This window comes from Lagenorhynchus albirostris, chromosome 19, assembly GCF_949774975.1.
Source record: "Lagenorhynchus albirostris chromosome 19, mLagAlb1.1, whole genome shotgun sequence".
In the NCBI taxonomy this organism is placed as follows: Eukaryota; Metazoa; Chordata; class Mammalia; order Artiodactyla; family Delphinidae; genus Lagenorhynchus; species Lagenorhynchus albirostris.
The window spans coordinates 9,466,642-9,486,826 of record NC_083113.1 but is presented as its reverse complement, the minus strand read 5'-3'; the positions used below and the strand labels follow the sequence as shown (position 1 = coordinate 9,486,826).

The following is a 20,185-nucleotide window of genomic DNA, read 5'->3' as shown; positions in this document are numbered from 1 at the left end:
GCGGTGAGCAGGGGCTACTCTTCGTTGAGGAGCACAGGCTCTAGGCGCGCGGGCTTCAGTAGTTGTGGTGCATGGGCTTCAGTAGTTGTGACGTGCGGGCTTCAGTAGTTGTGGCGCACGGGCTTCAGTAGTTGTGGCTCACAGGCGCTAGAGTACAGCAGGCTCAGTAGTTGTGGCACAGGGGCTGAGTTGCTCTGTGGCATGTGGGATCTTCCCGGACCAGGGCTCGAACCCGTGTCCCCTGCATTGGCAGGTGGATTCTTAACTACCGCTTCACCAGGGAAGTCCCTGAAGGCGTATTCCTAACCACTGTGCCACCAGGGAAGTCCCATCAGTATATTTTGAAAAATCCACAAGTCTGGTACTTTCCTGGCGGTCCAGTGGTTAAGACTCCATGCTTCCACTGCAGGGGGCCCCGGTTCGATCCCTGTTTGGGGGACTAAGATCCCACATGCCGCACGGCCAAATAAAAAAAATTTTTTTTTTTAATCCACAAGTTTGTGACATGGTAATAGGGGCTGGTGTATCAGCTCACGATTAGTTATGGGTCTAATCAGCGATGAGTGAACAATCCCTAGAAATTCCAAAACAACCGAAGTGTGAGAACATCAGCGATTCCTCTTGCTGACAGTCTAAAATCCCTGCTCTCGTGGAGCTCATGTTCTCGTGAGGGAGATCGTCGCTGAAGCAGAGACATGTGAAATATGTAGAGTGGTGATAAAGACAGCAGAGAAGAATAAAGCAGCGATAATGGATAAATCGTGGGAGATCAGGGAGGGCTTCTCAGAGGAGGTGACATTTGGGTGGAGACCTGAAGGAGGGGAGGGAGGGAGCCACTTGGATCCCTGGGGGAGACAGCATTCCAGATGGAGGAACAAGAAGTGCAAAGGCCCTGAAGTTGGAAGGTTGTATGAGGAACAGTGAAGAGGCCAGTGTGGCTGGAGCTGAGTGAGCAAAGGGGAGAGAGAAGGAGGTGAGGGCAAAGGGAGCCCGCAGATCGTTCAGGGTCTTGTGGGCCACTCTGAGGGCTTTGGCTTCTACTTGGAGTGAGAGAAGAACCGAGGAGTGTTGTGAGCAGAGGAGTTTCATGAACTCGTTTAAGTTTTAAAATTATTATTACTGATAATAAATTATTATTAGTATTGGTGTTATTGTTTTATTATTACTATTCCCATGTTAGGAAGGGAGACAGGGATGGAGTTTGAACCCGGGACCGGGAGACCGCGCACTCACCCATCTCGCAAAGGCGCCCTGCCACTCCCCACCGGGGGGCGCCAGAGGCCCGGCGCCCGGTTTCGTGGGGGGTGCGGGGGGGTGCGGGGGCGCCTTGTCCCGCCCCTCCCGTCCCTCCTCCCTGCTCTCGGCCCCACCCGGCTCAGACGGCTCCGGACTGGACCGCGAGCACAGGCCGATCCGCGGGCGCCTTGAATCCCCGCGGGACCCCCGCCCAGCTCGTCCGCCCGGTCCAGCCGCCTGCGCGCCCCATCGGTGAGTGGTCCCCGACCGCAGATGTCGCCTCCCAGCCTCCGCCCGCGGAGCCCCCGAGTCTGCCTTGGCTCTGAGTTATTTCCCTGCTCGCCAAAGACCCCCAGTCCCCACCCCAGTCACTGTGTAACGGTCTCCCGAGTCTCCCCACTCCCTTCCGAAACCTCCCTGTCTCCCCCACTCCCCCCAGCCCCTTCCAGTCTTAACAGTGTCCCCCACTCTCCTCCTCCCTTCCAGTGTCTCCCACTCCCTCATCCTCTCAGCCAGAGGGGATCCCCTCCTTGGGGTCTCCCTCCACCGCCCTCATCCATCTCTGTCCTATTTGGTCCCTCCTCCCACCCACAAGCTCCTCTCCTACCTCACCAACCCGATCGCCTGTCCAGTCAACCCCAAAGCGTCCTCCCCAAGATGTCCCCCAGGTCCCTCCCTGCACAGGGCACCACCCAGGGCTCCCTCCCTCTGCCAACATCCCAGGTCCTGGCTCCAGCCTCTCCTTCACCTCTCTGGCATACCTTCCCCCAATTCTTTTCCTTTTTTTTTTTGGTAAGTATCATTATGATTTTATGTATTTTAACATATTTGATTTGCAGTTATTTTTGGTGTTCAAATTGTCCCATCTTTGGCCAGCAGGAGTCCTGTCAAGCTGAGTCTGTGTCCCTGTGACATGCCCCATCTATGTTTGAGCACTTCCACACTGTCTGACCCAGGCTCACTTGTTCTTTCCCCACCTCAGCCCCAGAATCAGCCATTTCTTCAAGAAGCCTCAGTTTCTCTTTTAGTGGAAAATGGTATTTAGAGACTCCAATCTGACGAAAAGTTGGTTCTGTGAAAAGATCAGTGCAATTATAAACATCCAATTAGACTGATCAAGGGGGAAAAAAAAAGAAAAAGCAGACACAAATGACTGATATCAGGAATGAAAGAGGGGACATCACTACAGATCCTACAGAGCATGAAAGGATAGTAAGGAAATGTAGAGAACATGATCTGGGCGCTGCAAGTGCTCACTGCTGCTGGGTTGGTAGTTATTTCCCTCCCTAACTCCTTAGACCTATGATAGGAGTGCAGGATCTGCGGTCAGGTTGCCTGGAGTCCCAGCTTGAGCACTTTCTAGCAAAGTGATCTTGGGCAAGTTATTGCTATCTTCTTGAACCTACATTTCCTTGTCAGAAAAGTGGGGATAATAACAGCCCTACCTGACAAGGTTTTTGTGAAGATTAAATGAGTTAGAGCAGTGTCTGGCATGCAGTGATCATAAATGTTACATTCTTGTGAATGCCCAAGCCCCATCATGATCTGGGGGGACCCAGGCAGTAGTTCAGACTCGTTTCTCATCCTTGTGCCCATGTGTCCAGCCACTCTGTCCATCCATTCCACAGCTCCGGGTCATGATATTCCCCACCCTCTCTGCCTAAATGCCCTTGTCATGCCCACTCTTTAGGGAGCAGCTCAAAAGTCAGCCCAGCCAGAGCTTTCCCAATCCTGTGGTTGGCTCACCACGTCCCCCTCTGGTGCCTACAAGTCCACTTGCCCGGCATTTCCCAAGCATCATTGACTGCTTGGTGCCCAGGTTCTGTCCTCACTGGAGGCTCTGACTGTGCGGGGCTGGTCTCTGAAGTATTTTTGCATTCATAGCTCTTGACACATGGTGTGATTTCAGTGAAATTGTGCAAAGTAATGGGAGGGGTGGAGGAGAAAGAAAAAGATGAAGGAATACACTTCTTCCAATCAGCTTCTGCATCGTTCCCTTTGTTTATCTCTTGGTCTTCCACCATCAATCCCCCTTCTTCAATCATGCCATTGTTACTCTGTTTCTCTTCCTCCAGCTGGAATAATCACCTTCCTCCTTCAGCCATCAACTCCTACCATCCACCAACAGTGCTCTGAGAAGCTCCCCTTCCCTACCCATCTTTCTCCATCTATTCGACCTCCTGGCTCTCTTTCTTCTCCACCTCTTCCTCCAGGCAGTCCCCCATCAACATCCTCTCCTCCCACAGGTAGCTCTCCCCCTGTGCATCTCCATCAGCGAGCTCAGCAGGCAGTGTGCAGCCACCATGTTCAGCTGGCTGAAGCGGGGCGGGGCTCGGGGTCAGCAGCCCGAGGCCATCCGCACGGTGACCTCAGCCCTCAAGGAGCTGTACCGTGAAAAACTGCTGCCTCTCGAGGAGCACTACCGCTTTGGGGCCTTCCATTCACCAGCCCTGGAGGATGCTGACTTTGACGGCAAGCCCATGGTGCTGGTGGCCGGCCAGTACAGCACGGGCAAGACCAGCTTCATCCAGTACCTGCTGGAGCAGGAGGTGCCCGGCTCCCGGGTCGGGCCCGAGCCCACCACCGACTGCTTCGTGGCCGTCATGCATGGTGACACCGAGGGCATCGTGCCTGGCAACGCCCTCGTCGTTGACCCAGACAAACCCTTCCGCAAACTCAACCCCTTTGGGAACACCTTCCTCAACAGGTGTGCGGCCAAGAGCCAGGAGTGCATCTTCCTGTCCCTGGCCCCCAAGCCTGCCCCATCCCTGTCTGTGTGTCTCTCCTTTTCAGCCCCAATTCCCTTCTCTCTACTAGATCCTTCCTCTTCCTGCCTTCTCTAGGGGAGCAGTTAAGCCAGGGACGCATGGGTTCAACCGCTGTCTAGCTGGGTGGCCTTGGGCAAGTGACTTAACCTCTCTGTTTCTCTCCTATCCTCATCTGGAAAATGGTGATAACCATCCCTGAACCTGATTCTCCTCGGTGCAGTCCTGGGTTCCCTTCTTATGTGTCCTCTCCTCCCGCCCCTCCCTGCACTGACCCCTGACCTTCCCTCTACCCCAGGTTCATGTGTGCCCAGCTCCCCAATCAGGTCCTGGAGAGCATTAGTATCATCGACACCCCAGGCATCCTGTCGGGGGCCAAACAGAGAGTGAGCCGCGGTGAGTGAGGCCCGGATCTCTGGGTCTGAGCGGGGAGGGGCTGGGGGCCTGGACTTTTGGGTCTGAGGCGGGAGGGTCCCAGGGTCTCTGCTAGGACTTGGGCCTGTGTCCGCGGGCCCTGAGCTGGTGGGGTAGCAGAAGGGAGCTGGTGGAAGGCTGTGATTCCTCCATGTTGGCACACGTTGAAGGGTGGGGGAGGCGTGTGGGTGAACACGTGCGAACGGGCTGCAGTTGCATATCTGGGTGGGTCTGGAGGATGGAGGGGGAGAGATCAAGAGAGGCAGAGAGAGATACACAAAGTCAAAGATGGACAGAGATTCAGAGAGCGAGGCAGAGATACAGAGAGACAGGAGACCCAGCGAGGAGGCCGAGCCGGGCAGGCAGGCCCTGGGCCCGTGTGAGCTCTTGGCTCTGTGTCTGGGCCCCAGATGGGGCTGAGCAGGACCTGGGAAGGGGAATCTGGGCGGGCGCCAAGGGCGGCCTGGAATTTATAAACAGCTGTGCAGGGGGAGCGTAGAGGGGAGGGGGTGAATTCCAGCGGGGCCTCCGAGGGAGCCCGGCCCCCACCCTCATTCCACCCAGCATTTCTGTCCCCTTCCACCCCTGTCCCACAAGGCCTCGGAGGCCAGAAACTGGGGCAAAGGAGGCTGCAGTGTGGGGCAGAGGGGAGTGGGAGGCCACTGCAGGGAGGCAAGGAGGCTGGGCCCTGGGGGGAGGGCGCGGACGGTTCCGGGAGTCCCTGGCCGCTGCCCAGGAGGTGCCTGTTCCCCGGAAGAGAGGCAGGAGGCAGCTGCAGAAGCAATGGTGGGGGTGGGGAGCTTGGGGCGTGGGCCTGGGAGAGTCGGAGGGGAGGGAGGCCTCCAAGCCAGGGCAGGGGTGCAGGGTGGGAGCCCAAAGGAAGTGGGGAAGAGCAGAGAACAGGGTCTCCTTCCCTTTCAGCAGAGGTAGGGGAAGAGGAGAGTCCGCCCATCTGTCTGTAAGGATGCGTGTGTGTGAGTGTCTGGGAGTCTGTGCCCGCGATTGTGGCAGGGTGTGACTTTGTGTGCAGCTCTGAGGGACTCCGGGGGGCTTTGTGGGATTGTGTGGGACAGTGACTGGTGGTGTTTCCATATGTGGTTGTATTGTGAAATGTGTGTGTGAGCGTGTTGGGCAAGGGAACTCTTCTGTGACTGTGTGGATCATGTAGTGTGTGTCTGGGAAAGTGTGTAATTGTGGGTGTGACTCTGAGGTGTCGGGGCTGTGCTTGGGATTGTACCTGTGTGTGACCGTGTAGGAAAGACTGAGGGGATTTTGTTGGATTGGGTGTGACCACATGTGATTGTATCTCTGTATACAGTTGTGCCCTTGTGTGTACAGTGAGGGTGTGTGTGTGTGTATGTGCGTGAGTGTATCTTTTGTGTAACTATATATGATTGTGTCTCTACTTTGGTGCGTGTGCGCGTGTGCACGGGCTTGCGTGTGCCCACTGCTCTTACTCTGTGCGGGTCTCACGTCTTTGCAATTGTGTGACCACGGATATCTGTGTAGGTTCCAGATTGTCAGTGGGGGTGTGTTTGGGAGTGTGCATCTTGTAGTGTGTGGCTCTGATGGTGTCCAGGTGTACGCTCCTGAGTGCACGAGTGTGTGTGTGCACATGTGTGTGCATGTGTGTGTGCACTGGTGGAGCATGCGGCCTCTGCCTGGAATATCTGTGAAGGCCACACGTGTGTGGTTGTAGCAGAGTGGAGCCTTCTGGCGGGGTTCAGATCTGGCCTCTGCTCCTCCTAAACTGTGGGACCTTGGCTGAGCCACTTAACCTCTCCAGGCCTCAGTTTTCTCATCTGTAAAACGGGAACGTGATAGTATCAGCCTCATAGGTTGCCCTGAGGGTTCAATTTAAATGTCGAAATGTATGAAGCACTTAGAGCAGTATTTGGCACACGCTAGGTGCTATGGAAGTGCCCATGATGACTGCTTTTCCTCTGCAAGGCTGTCGTTGTGCGCCCCCGGGCGCCTCTCTGCCACGTCTCCGGTTCCCGCGCTGACTCAACCTCCCTCCCTCTGTCCCTCCCTGCATGAGACACACTTTCCAAAGCCCGGGCCGCTGTGTGTGTTTGTGTAGACATTGGGGAGGGAGGAGGGGCCCCAGCTGCTGGTGACCTGGCCCTTTCTCCCCGCAAAACAGTGTCACCCACGCCCACCGCATCCCATCCAGTCCCCAGTGGCTGCAGGAGCCTGCTTCCTCCCATGCAGGATTGGCCTGGCACCAGCTCCCCAGCAGAGCGTGGAGGCCCACGGGGCTGCTGCTCTGTTGCTTCCTACCTGCGTATCTGGAGTAAATCCCTTAACCTCTCTGTTCCTCAGTTTCCCCTTTTGGAAAATGGGGGTCATAAGGGTGCCTGTCTCCTGGGGTCGCTTTGAAGATTCAATAAGTTGCATCGGGAAGGGCATGAGATGACTTCGGGTGAATCAGCGATGGCTCCCTGTTCTGCCCGTTAACTCCTCCATCCCCCAGGTTGCCACTCTGTTCCCTCCTCCTGGAAGCCCTCCCTGACCACCCAGGCTGGGTCAGGTGCTCCCCTCTGGGCTGCTGCATCCCAGCCTGACCACTCTGGACTGTGAGCCCAGTAAGGACAGACCTGGGGCTGCCTGAGCCACACTGTGTCCCCAGCACAGAGCAGGCGGCTCTGGGCATGGCTCCTGGATGACCCCCCCAGCGGTGTCTCACAGGCATCATGAGTAATGTTTACTGCTTACCATGCGCCTAGCACCGTTTTTTTAATGAGTTTTATTGTGGTATAATTTACATGCCTAAAGCTCACTCATTTTAAGTGTATAGTTCAGTGCCAGGCACTGTTTAAGCTCTTTATATATCTTAGCTCATGTGTATTACTTAGAAATTTTTTTAAAATTTTATTTTATTTATTTGGCCGTGCGGCATGTGGGATCTTAGTTCCCCCACCAGGGATCGAACCCACACCGCCTGCATTGGAAGCAAGGAGTCTTAACCACTGGACCACCAGGGAAGTCCCCTCATGTGTATTCTTTTAATCTTCACACAGTTCTAGGAGGTAGGTCCTATGATGATTTCCATTTTACTGAGGAGGAAACAGAGGTTCAGAGAGGTTACCTGCTTGCTTTAGGTCACCTAGCTGATGGGGGCAGAGCCGGGATTCAAACGCGGGTCTTCCCAACTGCCAAGTCGGGGGGTCTCAACTGCTCCTCTCTCCCAAGCATCACTTGTTGCTGAATGAATGAGCGCACAAGCAAAAAAGCAAACAGCGTGAATGAATGAGTGAGTGAGGAAATGAAAGGTGAAAGGAATGAATGAATGGACCCAGGAGCCAGCTGTTGGGATGGGTGCCCCACGAAGGCAAGGACCTTGTCTGAGTGTTCTCTGTGGGACCCCCCCAGTGCCCAGGACAGGGCCTGGCACACAGAAGACTCAGTAAATGTTGTGAATAAATTTAAAATATTTAACATCTGCTATGGCAAGAGCATAACCAGGGCCCGAGTGAAATCTTTAGTTGCTGGACGGTGGGGAGATCTGACAGATCCTGGGGAGGGGCTGGGGTGACGGAGGCACTCGGGGGCCTTGCGGGGGGTAGGGGTGGTGGGTTGTCCATAGAAGCACAGGGAGTCTATTAGGAACACTTGAGTGTTTCAATCACTGGGCCAATGCCCGCTGCTAATATCTGCCTAAAGAATGAATGAAAAAGGGGAGGGTGTGACTGTCGCCTGTAGTAGATGGCTTGAGAGACGGGGGCCAGAGTGATGGGGGAAATTCTGAAGGCTGTGGAGACAGAGCTGTGGGGCACTCTCGGGGCCTCAGCTGTTTCTCACAGACAAAAATTTCGAAGGTTAACAACCTGAGCATCCGGTACAGTCTAACTTGAGTCCAAAGGAACGGCTGCATCCCCGTGGCTGGAGGCCCGGGTGCTGACCTCTGCCCCCGGCGCCCATGTATCGCCCCCTCCCCCTAGGCTACGACTTCCCGGCCGTGCTGCGCTGGTTCGCCGAGCGCGTGGACCTCATCATCCTACTCTTCGATGCCCACAAGCTGGAGATCTCAGACGAGTTCTCGGAGGCCATCGGCGCCCTGCGAGGCCACGAGGACAAGATCCGTGTGGTGCTCAACAAGGCCGACATGGTGGAGACGCAGCAGCTGATGCGCGTCTATGGGGCGCTCATGTGGGCGCTGGGCAAGGTGGTGGGCACGCCCGAGGTGCTGCGCGTCTACATCGGCTCCTTCTGGTCCCAGCCCCTCCTGGTACCCGACAACCGGCGCCTCTTCGAGCTGGAGGAGCAGGACCTCTTCCGCGACATCCAGGGCCTGCCGCGCCACGCCGCACTGCGCAAGCTCAACGATCTGGTGAAGAGGGCCCGGCTGGTGCGGGTGAGCAGTAATGGGGGGCTGGCTGAGCAGTAACCGGGGCTGGGGAGGCAGCGGCAGCTCTTGCCTTTCCTCTGATCCTCCTCTAACGTGACTGCTGGTCCCTGGCATCAACTCTCTGATTAGCTAAGTTCTCTAATCTGAGAAAGTTCTCCTGCTGTGCCTGGCCCTGTGGCGGGTGGTGCTGGGAACACAGCGGTGACCAAGGCAGTCCAGGGGAGAAGACCACCGCATCCCCAGACAGTGACCATCCAACATGGTCAGGGCTGAGACTGGGGAGCCCAGGGGAAATCCAGGAGGGCTTCTTGGAGGAGAGGGCATCTGAGCTGCAAACTGGAGGATGAGGAGGACGAAGAGGGGAAGAGATTCTAGAAAGCAGGACCAGCAAGTGCGTGGACTGGAGATGAGAACATGGCCAGTTCAAGGAAGAGGAAAAAATGTCAGTGTTGAAGCCAGTGTAGACAGTGGGAGTAACTGAATCTGAGGCTAGGGGCAGGGGTGGGGTGGGGTGGGTGAGAGATCACCCAGGGCTGTGGCCTGGAACTTGTGCTTTGTCCTGAGGGCACTGGGGAGCCATGGAAGGATTCAGAGCAGGGGAGGGACAGGGTCAGACTCTAGCTGCCTTCTGGAGGGTGGATTCAAGGGCAGTGAGACTCGGCTCCCAGACCAGGGAGGAGGCTGGGGATTGAGGGTCAAGGAGGAGCCTGGATCAGGACAGGGCCTCCGGGACTGGGAGGGCAGAGCACTGGTTTAAGAGCGTTTTGGAGGACGAATGGAACATTCACAGGGGAGGCTGCCTGCCAGGGTGGAGGTGGGGCAGGAAGCCGGGCAGGCAGGGAGGCCTGGAAGGTTATGGGGGATGGAGGAGCCTGAGGTGTTGGTTTAAGGAGCTGCAGAGAGGGGGTGAGTCAGAGCCCCACCCCCACCCCAGGAATCCTCCTTGGGAGGGAGCCGCCCAGTGTGGTCGGCTCCTGAGGGCTCGAGAATCCACCTTTCCCTCGCCCTCTGCCCCGGCCCTGGACTGTCTCCGTCTGTCTTTCTGTCTCTCTGTGTGTGTCTCTCTCTACATCTCATTTCTACCTCTTTCTCAGTTTCTCTCTCTCCCTTATTGTCTCTCTTTTTCTCCTCTTCTCTTCCCTCATTCATTCTCTTTTCTCTCTCTCTTTCTCCATTCTCCCTCTCTCAGTCCTCCCTCCCTCAGTCTCCCCCGGGTCACCCTCTTCCCCTACGGACCCCGGTCCCCCAGGTCCCTCGGGGAAGCAGACAGCAGCGGGAGGGGGAGCCCAGGGTCCGTGGGACCCAGGGCTGGGGTGGGGCCGGACACCTGGTGCCCCCGCCACGCAGGAGGTGGCTCCGGAAACCCAGACAAACCCCGGAGTCCGGGACCCGCGCCCCGGCCCACCCCGCCCACCCACGTTATCTCTTCCTGGCACCTTCCGCGGCTTCCTCTCTGGAAAAGCCATTAGTGCCTGGCCTCCTCCTGTCTTCTGGGTTCCCGAGGAGCCGCCCTTAGGCCCCGTCCCCTCTCCCCGTTGGCCCGCTCTCGCAGGCCCCACCCACCGGCCTGGCCACACCCCTGCCCTGATTGGCCTTCTCAGACCTGCAGACCACTCCTTCCCCTTCCTCCTGCAAATCCATCTATGGCTCCCCGGGGCCAATCAAGACACGGGGTCTACAATGACCAAGCCTTGTTGCTTCTCCCCTGCCCCGTGTCACCCGCTCATCCCCCACGTGTGATTCTGCCACACTTGGTCCAGCCATCAAACAACAGCACACACCGTTTACCTCCCCGTATGCTCTCCCCCAACAGTACAAGGCCTTTCCGCACTCTCGGTAACTACCCCTCTGTGCCTCAGTTTCCCTGTCTGTCCCAGTGTCCGATGTGGATGAGTCCTCTGGCTCTGCCCTTTGGTTGAAGTGGCAGTTGCTGTTAGAAGGGGCGACTTCACTGTGCTGTGACACTTGAGGCCAGGGTCTTGGGAGGTTCTGATTCTAAGGAGACCAGGATGCCGTGAACCTTCATACCGAGCTCGCTGAGGTGACTCGATAGCATTAATTCAACAAACAATTATTGAGCACCTACAGTGTGCTCCTGCACTGTTCTAGGTCCTGGGGATAGAGCAGGGAACAAAACCAGATAAAGTTTCTTTTCTTGTAGAATTGCTTTTTAATTGGGAAGTGGATGTTAAACAAATTAATCTCTAATATTATATTGTATGTAATAAGGATTATGAAGAAAAATGAAGCAGAGAGACTGGTGAGAGGCTATTTTAGGGTCATTGGGGAGGGTCTCCTGGAGTAGGCGATATTTGAGCAGAGGCCTGAAGGAGGGGAAGGGGTGAGCAGAGTGGAGATCTGGGGGAGACCATACCCAGGCAGAGGGAACAGCAAGCGCAAAGGCCCTGAGGCCGGGACGGGCTTGAACGAGGAGCCCAGGGTGGTGGAGATGGGAGATGAGGATCCAGAGCCAGCCAAGGTACCACCAAAATGTTTAGCATTCTAAACCTATGACTCATTAAAAGGACTTTTTATTTTTAACATCTTTATTGGAGTATAATTGCTTTACAATGGTGTGCTAGTTTCTGCTTTATAACAAAGTGGATCAGCTATACATATACATATGTTCCCATATCTCATCCTTCTTGCGTCTCCCTCCCACCCTCCCTATCCCACCCCTCCAGGCGGTCACACAGCACCGAGCTGATCTCCCCGTGTGATGCAGCCGCTCCCCACTAGCTCTCTGTTTTACATTTGGTAGTGTATATATGTCCATGCCACTGTCTCATCCCAGCTTACCCTTTCCCCCTCCCCGTGTCCTCAAGTCCTACGTCTTCATATCTGCGTCTTTATTCCTGTCCTGCCTCTAGGTTCTTCACTAAAAGGACTTTTTAACGAGTGCTTTTAATTGAACATTTAAGACCATCTCATGGGAAGGCACTCATGTTCTGTCAAACGTGCCCCCTCCCACCTCTGACCCCAATGGCTCTCAGGTCCTCTTCCTTGCAGGCAACCCCCGTGAGTAGTTTCTTGTGTCTTTTTCCAGATATATTCTATTTTTATTTAAGCCTATCCATTTAATTATTGAGCTTCTTATTAAAAATAGGACATATGAATGCTCTTTTTTTTTCTCTCCTTTCTTTTTTTTATAAAAATATTTATTTATTTATTTGGCTGCAGCGGGTCTTAGTTGCGGCGTGAGGGGTCTTCGTGGCAGCGTGTGGGATCTTCAGTTGCGGCACGTGGGACCTTTTAGTTGCAGCATGTGGGATCTAGTTCCCTGACCAGGGATCGAACCCGGGCACCCTGCATTGGGAGTGCAGAGTCCCAGCCCCTGGACCACCAGGGAAGTCCCCTCCTTGTTTGCTTTTCGATAACTTATGAGATCGTGGCTCAAAGGTTCTCAAGTTCATTGGTTTATTCCACAAATATTTCTTGAGTCTTTTCTCTGCACACTGTGCCGGTGCTGGGGACAGAGGGAACAGACAAGGTCCCAGCCCTCCTGAAGCTCACATTCTGATGGAAGGAGACAGAATAAGTAAACTAACAGATAAATGAAATAATGATGAATTGTGATAAGTGCTGTGAATGAAACAATAAAAGTAAAGGTAGAAAGGAATTGGATGGTGGTGCTTGCGGCACCTGCTTCCCATAGGATGGCCTCTGTGAGGAGATGACATCAAAAGGAAGCTGAAGGAGCCAGTTGTTGGGAGACTAGGGCAGAGTTCCAGGTGGGGAGTAGCACATGCAAAGGCCCTGAGGTAGGAAAGTGGTTGGCATGCTGATAAAAAAAGGACAGCAGGTGAGGAAGCTGGAGCAGATGGAGGGAGATAAAGTTGCATGAAGTGGGAGGAGCCAAGTCGTGTAGAGCAGTCTCAGGCCCTCATTACACTCTTAAAAGTTATTGAGGCCCTTGGGCTTCCCTGGTGGCGCAGTGGTTGAGAGTCCGCCTGCCGATGCAGGGGACACAGTTTCGTGCCCCGGTCCAGGAAGATCCCACATGCCGTGGAGCGGCTGGGCCCGTGAGCCATGCGCCTCCGGAGCCTGTGCTCCGCAACGGGAGAGGCCACAACAGTGAGAGGCCCGTGTACCACAAAAAAAAAAAAAAAAAAAAAAAAAAAATTATTGAGGCCCCCCAAGAGTTTGTATGTACACGGATTAAATCTTTCTAAATTAACCATATTAGAAGTTAAAACTGAGGGTATTCCCTGGCGGTCCAGTGACTAGGACTCAGCACTTTCACTGCCATGGCCTGGATTCAATCCCTTATCGGGGAACTAAGATCCCACAAGCCTCGCGTTATATCCAAAAACAAAACAAAACAAAACAAAAAACAGTAAGTTAATACTGAGAAAACGTTTCATATTTATTTCTCTCATAATATTAATTAACCAACAATACTTATATAATTTTTTTTTTCGGCTGTGCCGCATGGCTTGCGAGATCTTAGTTCCCCGACCAGGCATCAAACCTGTGCCCTCAGCAGGGAATTCCCAAACAATACTTATATCCTTATTAATAAGTAACATTTTTTATAAATGTTACCTATACATTTTGATCATGTTGATGTATACTAATGAACAGATATTGATAATAATTAACATTGTAAGATCATTTAAAATAGCAAGAAAAAATCTACTACCTGTTAACCTAAGTAACAGATGTTGTATGAAAATTAACTGTTTTCCAAACCCAAAAAAAAACCCAACTTAGGGAGGACAGTGGCCCTGTTTTACATGTTTGCATATCTCCTTAATGTCTGGCTTCAGAGGAGACATCTGGATTTGCGCATCTGTTTCTGCAGTCAATTGCAATATCTTTTAGCCTTTAAAAACTCGACTGTCCACTGGGGAGGAAATGAGAGTAAAAAGATACACAACACCTTAATATTCTTATGGAAATAGTTTTTTTTTTTTTTATGGAAATAGTTTTGAGTCTGCAAACCCCTGAAAGGGTCTCGGGGACCCCCGGGCCACGCTTTGAGAATTGCTGCAGTAGGGCCTTATCAGCTGTGGGAGGAATTTTGCGCTTGGATAAGAAACAAATTGTTACATAGTAGCAGTGTCTCATGGTGCCGCACTTGTTCCTTAAAAAAGCAAAACAAAACAAAACAAAAACGACCCTCCAGCTGCTACTTCATGGGGAAAGGATTGGAGGGGCTGGAGGGGCCAGAGGAAAAGCCAGGAGTCCAGTGGGGTGACTGGTGTGTCCCCCCAGGCAAAAGACGGGACTGCTGGGATTGGGGGTGCAGCAACGGAGGTGCAGAGAAATGGAAAAGTAGAAGAGAGATTTAGGAGTTACAAGGGCTTGCTGATGAAACAGATGTGGCCAGTGAGGAGAGAGAATCAAATCAGGAATGATTTTCAGATTTCTGGGCTCCACTGGGTAGGGAGAGGTAGAGGTGCCGTTCGTCTCCCGAGATGGGCACAGCTGAGAGTGGCACAGCTCTGGGAGCTGGACCTGAATTCCATTGCGGGCGTCCTAAGACGGAGCTGTCCAGGAATGTTGACAAGGCAATCAGCTCTGAGTCTTGAGCTCCAGGGAGAGGCCAGGGCTGGTATGTAGGTTTGGCAGTGGACGTGGAGGGATGTTTATGCCACGGGAGGGGCTGAGGGTACCTAGAAGAGATGGGAAGCCCTTGTACCCACGGCAGCAGCAGCTCACCTGTAATTGTTAGAAATGCACGTTCTCAGTCCCCACCCCAGACCTAGTGAATCAGAAACTCCGGGCAACCCGTGTTTTAACGAGCCCCGCAGGTGACCGTGAGGCAGGCTTAGGTGAGAACTCTCCTCCCCACAGGTTCACACCTACATCATCAGCTACCTGAAGAAGGAGATGCCCTCCGTGTTTGGGAAGGAGAACAAGAAGAAGCAGCTGATCCTCAAGTTGCCCGTCATCTTTGCCAAGATTCAGCTGGAGCATCACATATCTCCCGGCGACTTCCCGGACTGCCAGAAGATGCAGGTGGGAGGCCGCCCAGGAGCAAGGCATCAGGGGTGATGTGATGGGAAGGTTGGCTTCCATGGGCTCGGGGATGGGACCTTGAAAACTAGAGGGATGGATGGCAGGTTCCTGAAAGCACTTCCCGCAAATGATTCTGTGGGAGCGTGGTTTTGTGAATTAAGGGAGTGAACAGCAAACCCAAAGCAACTGTGGCTTCGTTAGGATAGAAGTTTATTTCTCTCCTTCATAAATGTCCTGGAATATGGTCCAGGGCTGGTTTGGCGCTTTACAGAGCCAGGGACCCAGTCTCCTTCTGTCTTAATCCTCCTCCAAGTCTGGCCTCCAGTCCCAAGAACCCCGTCATGGTACAAAATGGCTGTGGAAACTCCAGCCATTGTGTCTGCATTCCAGCCAGCAAGAAGAGGGGGAGGAGCGGGGCGGGAGGGGAAGCTAATGGTACAGTCTCTCTCTTTAAAAACACTTACTAGAACAGTGCTGTCCAATAGTACTTTCTATGGTGACTTTCTATACCGTGCTGTCCAATGTGGTAGCCATTAGCCACATTAAAACTGAAAGTTTAGGTTTTAGTTTTAACTAATTTAAATTTAAATAACCACATGTGGCTACTGCATTGAACAGGGCAATTCTAGAGTTGCATGTGCAACTCGTGCTGACATCCAATTGGCTAGAACTTAGTCACATGGCCACAGCTGCTGCAAGGGAAGCTGGGAAGTGTAGTCTTTTCTCTAGGTGGCCAGATACCCAGGTAACGTTCAGGGATTCCATACTGAGGAAGAAAGGAAGATGGATATTAGGGGATAACCGGAGGCTCCTCACATGTCCAGGCCTAGGATTAACCAGCGTCGGGGAAAGCACTGAGTCTGGGTGTGGCAGTGTGGGGTAAATGAAGGGCCGCAGGAGGTGGGCAGGGCAGGAGTGACCAATGGACGTGGGGACAGAGGTCCAGGCTCAGGCACGGAGGCAAGGACTAGCGCCCCTCACCCAGCCTCTGTTTTGAGGTTGTGTTAGGCTGATACTGAAAGCCTGTGACCTTTAGGTCTTAGATATTTCTAGTTCAATACTGAACAATTATAATAGAGTGAATTTCCCCTTGGTCACTGACTAGCTCTGTGAACCTGGTCAAGTCACTTAACTTTTCTGAGCCTCAGTTTCTTCAGCTGGAAAATCGGCATCCTGATAGTATCTACCTTGGATGCTTAATTGGCCAGTGTTCGCGACCTCCTTAGACAGTGTCTGGCGCAGAGTTTGGGCCGAATCAAGGTTTCTCAGCCTCCACACTCCTGACATTTGGGGCCAGATAATCTTCCTTGTAGGGGGTGTCCTGTGCATTGCAGGTTGTTTAGCAGTATCCCTGGCCTCTGTTCTGCTTAGCAGTATCCCTGGCCTCTGTTCTCTGCTACTGATGCCAGTAGCACCCCCGAGTTGTGACAATCAAAAATGTCTCCAGGGGCTTCCCTGGTGGCGCAGTGGTTAACAGTTTGCCTGCCGATGCAGGGGACACGGGTTCGTGCCCCGGTCTGGGAAGATCCCACATGCCGCAGAGCGGCAGGGCCCGTGAGCCATGGCCGCTGAGCCTGTGCGTCCGGAGCCTGTGCTCCGCAACGGGAGAGGCCACAACAGTGAGAGGCCCACGTACCGCAAAAAAAAAAAAAAAAAAAGTCTCCAGATATTGCCCACTGTCCCCTGGGGGACACCGTCATCCCTGGTTGAGAGCCGCTGGGCTAGATAAAGAGCAGCTGTGAATATTACGCTGACATTTATTGAGCACTTCATCCAGATGAATTCATTTCGCCTTTCCCGCCTCCCAGTGAGGGGAGTGCTAGTTCTCAACCTGTTTTACACATCTGGAAACTGACAGGGAAACCAGAGAGGTCAAGTCACTTGACTGAGGACACACAGCTCCCAAGTGGCAGAGCTGGGTTGGAACCTGGGCAGCCTGGCCCTGGAGTCCTCCGTACTCATCACCATTAATCACACCCCTGTCTCTTTATGGTCATGATCAGTGGAGCTCTCTGCCTTGGCTCTGGAAATTAATGTGGTGCTGCGATATGGATTGATCTTTGCTGCAACCCTTCTGGGGCAATCGCTTTACCAGCTGCACGTGTGAGAAGCAGCGTGACCACAAACCCAGCCCTGCAGCGGCTCTAGTACCAGATGACTTCTTGCCCCGGGGGTGGGGGGTAGTCCCAGGATCTCCTGATGACCTGTCCATCCCAAACCTAACCTCCAAATATGGAGCAAGCCGCTTAGCCCTTTCTGTGAGGTGAGGTAACAGAGCCAGCAGGGTGGCAGGAATTGCATTTTCTCAACTTGCATAATGGTGGGGATGCTGACTGGGCAGCTGGGGTACCGTAGAGGGTGGGCAGGACGGAGGGCTGATGGGTGTGCTCTGGTAAAGCCGTGGCTGATGTCAAAATGTTGAAATCCTTCTCTACCAGCTGGTGAAAGGCCCCTGCTCTCCCTACTGTCCAGGGATTCTGGGGTCATGCCCGGCACTGGGTGGGGTGGGGGGCACCGTGGGACCTTGCTGCCCAAGTCTCTTCTGAGTGGTGGGTACCCAAGCGGATTGGGGTGTTCAGATAATCAAATACTTCTGCACCTCTCTGTCAAGAGCTGCCCGGAGCCAGCACGGGGCTGGGGGGCTTTGGGATGGTGCCCCCTGACTTCTCTGTGTTCCCCTCCCCACAGGAGCTGCTGATGGCTCACGATTTCACCAAGTTCCACTCGTTGAAGCCGAAGCTGCTGGAGGCGCTGGATGAGATGCTGACCCACAACATCGCCAAGCTCATGCCGCTGCTCCGGCAGGAGGAGCTGGAGAGCACGGATGTGGGCGTGCAGGGGGGCGCTTTCGAGGGTACGCACATGGGCCCCTTCATAGAGCGGGGGCCCGACGAGGTCCTGGAGGACGGCGAGGAGGGCTCGGATGATGAGGCTGAGTGGGTGGTGACCAAGGACAAGTCCAAATATGATGAGATCTTCTACAACCTGGCGCCGTCCGATGGCAAGCTGAGCGGCACCAAGGCCAAGACCTGGATGGTGGGTACCAAGCTCCCCAACTCTGTGCTGGGCCGCATCTGGAAGCTGAGCGATGTTGACCGAGACGGCATGCTGGACGACGAGGAGTTCGCCCTGGCCAGCCACCTCATCGAGGCCAAGCTCGAGGGCCACGGGCTGCCCACCAACCTGCCCCGCCGCCTGGTGCCACCTTCCAAGCGGCGTCACAAGGGCTCCGCTGAGTGAGCCAGCCGCTGCCTGCCGGCCCTTCCTCCCTCTTGCCCTGCTGTGGCTCCCCAGCTCCGGATGGCTGCACGCACATTCCCACCCTGGCCCACGTGCACCCTGCCTGCCCACTCTCCCAGCTGCAAGGATGGGGGTCCCTCTGTGGGGACCAGGGGAGGGGCAAGGCTTCTCTGCCCACCCTTCACACCTCTACCCTCACGTACACTTAGCACATCATTCCGACACTAATACACACACACACACACACACACACACACACACACACAAGCATCCATCCATGCTTCATTCATTCAAAAATTTGTTTGAGCACCTACTATGTTCAGGACTCCTTCTAGGCGCTGGGGATTACAGCAGAGAGCAAAACAGACACCTCTATATGCCCTCATGGAGCTGACATTCTCAGGAGAGACCACCTACAGAATCACTCAAACACACAGAGACACACCTCCAGGCCTAACCCATCTGATCCGTGATTCTGAGCAGGACCCCTCATAAGTGAGCGGCCACTTGGTTGAAATGACTAACAGAGGGTCCCCTTGCCCTGCTTCCTCTTGCCCAGCCAGGCGGGGACCCTCCACCCCATGGCGTCCTCAGGTCTTGGCACCACTGGGGGCTGGGGGGGGGAGCCACACCTCCTACTTCCTCAGCTGGACCCCTCAGCCCCTCCCCCCAGTTCCTGCCACACCCCTTTCTTTAAGAAGGATCGTCTGCAGACCAAAAACCGCCTTCCATCCCTGCTTCTCCCAGAAGGCGTCTGCTCTGAGGCCTTTCTGTCCTCCACTCACCTGCCCTGGATTGAAAGCCCAGCCTGCGCCCCCCACCTCAGGCTCCCCACAGCTGGTGGTCCGAATTTTAGACTGCTGGGGCACAGGGCCCACCATCAGTCCATATTTAAGTGGAGCCCCTGCCAGATAGGCCCCAGGATGTTATTTTAGTCCCCTTTTCAGGGACGTCGTGGGGGGAGGGGCTCTTGGTGCTACAACCCTCCCTCCCCTCCCCTAAAGGGAACTCTCACCCCCCCTACACACACACCTTTTCCTGCCTTCACTACGTATTAGTGCTTGACCCTGGTGGGGGACCACACGGAAAAGATGGGGAAGCGCGAAACAGATGGGGACGATGCCCCCTCCAGGGTGTTCGCTGGGATTCCCACGCCCATCACCCCTCACCCCGTGCCTGGGAGGGGATTGTGAACGTAATAGCGTTCCCACAGTGCAAATAAAGCCATGGCTTCTTTCTCTGTGGGAGTCAGGCTGTCTTGGGACAGGTTAGAGGTGGGGATCGCTCTCCCCACCAAACCCTCTGGGGAAGGAGAGCCCTGGGCAGAACTTCAGGGGGGTACCCTCCAAGCTCTCAGGGGCAGAGGTGGAGGCCGTGACTCAATGCTGCGGGAGCCTGATGACTCAGGCCTGGGCTGGGGACCAGACCGACATATTTTCCGAAGAAAAGTTACTCTGAGGCCCTCCCTCCGGGACATCCCTCCCTCAGACCTCCTGCCGCGGGGGCCTGGGAACCAAGCCCTGGGCCGTGGGGTTGTGTGTATGTGTGTGTGTGTGTGTGCCAACTTGGTTACAAGGTGCCCCCGTCCTCCTCCCTGCCCGCCGACGTCCACCCACACAACCTGGGTACATAGCTTCTGACACAAAACACCGAGGACAAGCGGGCTCCCGGAGGGGTAGGAGGTGATGCTGCCCATTAGGATCCCCAAACTGTGCGCACGCGCTCGCTCACGCCCAGGGGGGACCCCGCTCGTGGTCTCGCCGACTCACACCCGAGGCCACACCCACGGCCCCCGGGACACTCTGGCCTCGCGCCCTCCCCGCCCACGCGCGCCCGGTGGCGCGGCTCCTGGCGCCCCCTGGTGGACACACGAGAGCTAGGCTGGCCGGTCGCTGAACCCCCTGCCCCAGGTGGTGGGTGATCAGGTCTCCAGGGCCAAATCCCGGGCCTGTCACCTTCCCCAGGCCGAGTTCCGCTGTGTAACCCCGGAACACAGCGTGGCACCTTCCTTCTCTGTGCCTTTTTTCCTTTCGAGTGGAGAACGGCCTTATGAGGCTCTGGATCCCTACGGATGGTTGCCAGGGCCCAAGGGCATCTGAGCTCCTTTCCTTATTTGTAAACAGCATAGATTAATTGGTTCTAAGATAAAGTCTCAGGGGGCGAGGAAATAACAATAGTTAACATTTAGATCCCGGCACAATCTTAAGGGTTTTGT

The 20,185-nt window shown here is 54.7% G+C and overlaps 1 protein-coding gene across 1 annotated transcript; it reads left to right on the top strand.

Moving 5' to 3' along the window:
- The first annotated feature begins 1,371 nt into the window (after positions 1 to 1,371).
- On the top strand, positions 1,372 to 19,210 carry EHD2 (EH domain containing 2). Its single transcript, XM_060131905.1, has 6 exons — positions 1,372 to 1,488; positions 3,483 to 3,943; positions 4,300 to 4,397; positions 8,360 to 8,772; positions 14,566 to 14,730; positions 17,419 to 19,210. Exons 2-6 carry the CDS (start codon positions 3,540 to 3,542, stop codon positions 17,968 to 17,970), a joined length of 1,632 nt encoding a protein of 543 aa, XP_059987888.1. The 5' UTR covers positions 1,372 to 1,488; positions 3,483 to 3,539; the 3' UTR covers positions 17,971 to 19,210.
- The last annotated feature ends 975 nt before the right edge of the window (positions 19,211 to 20,185 follow it).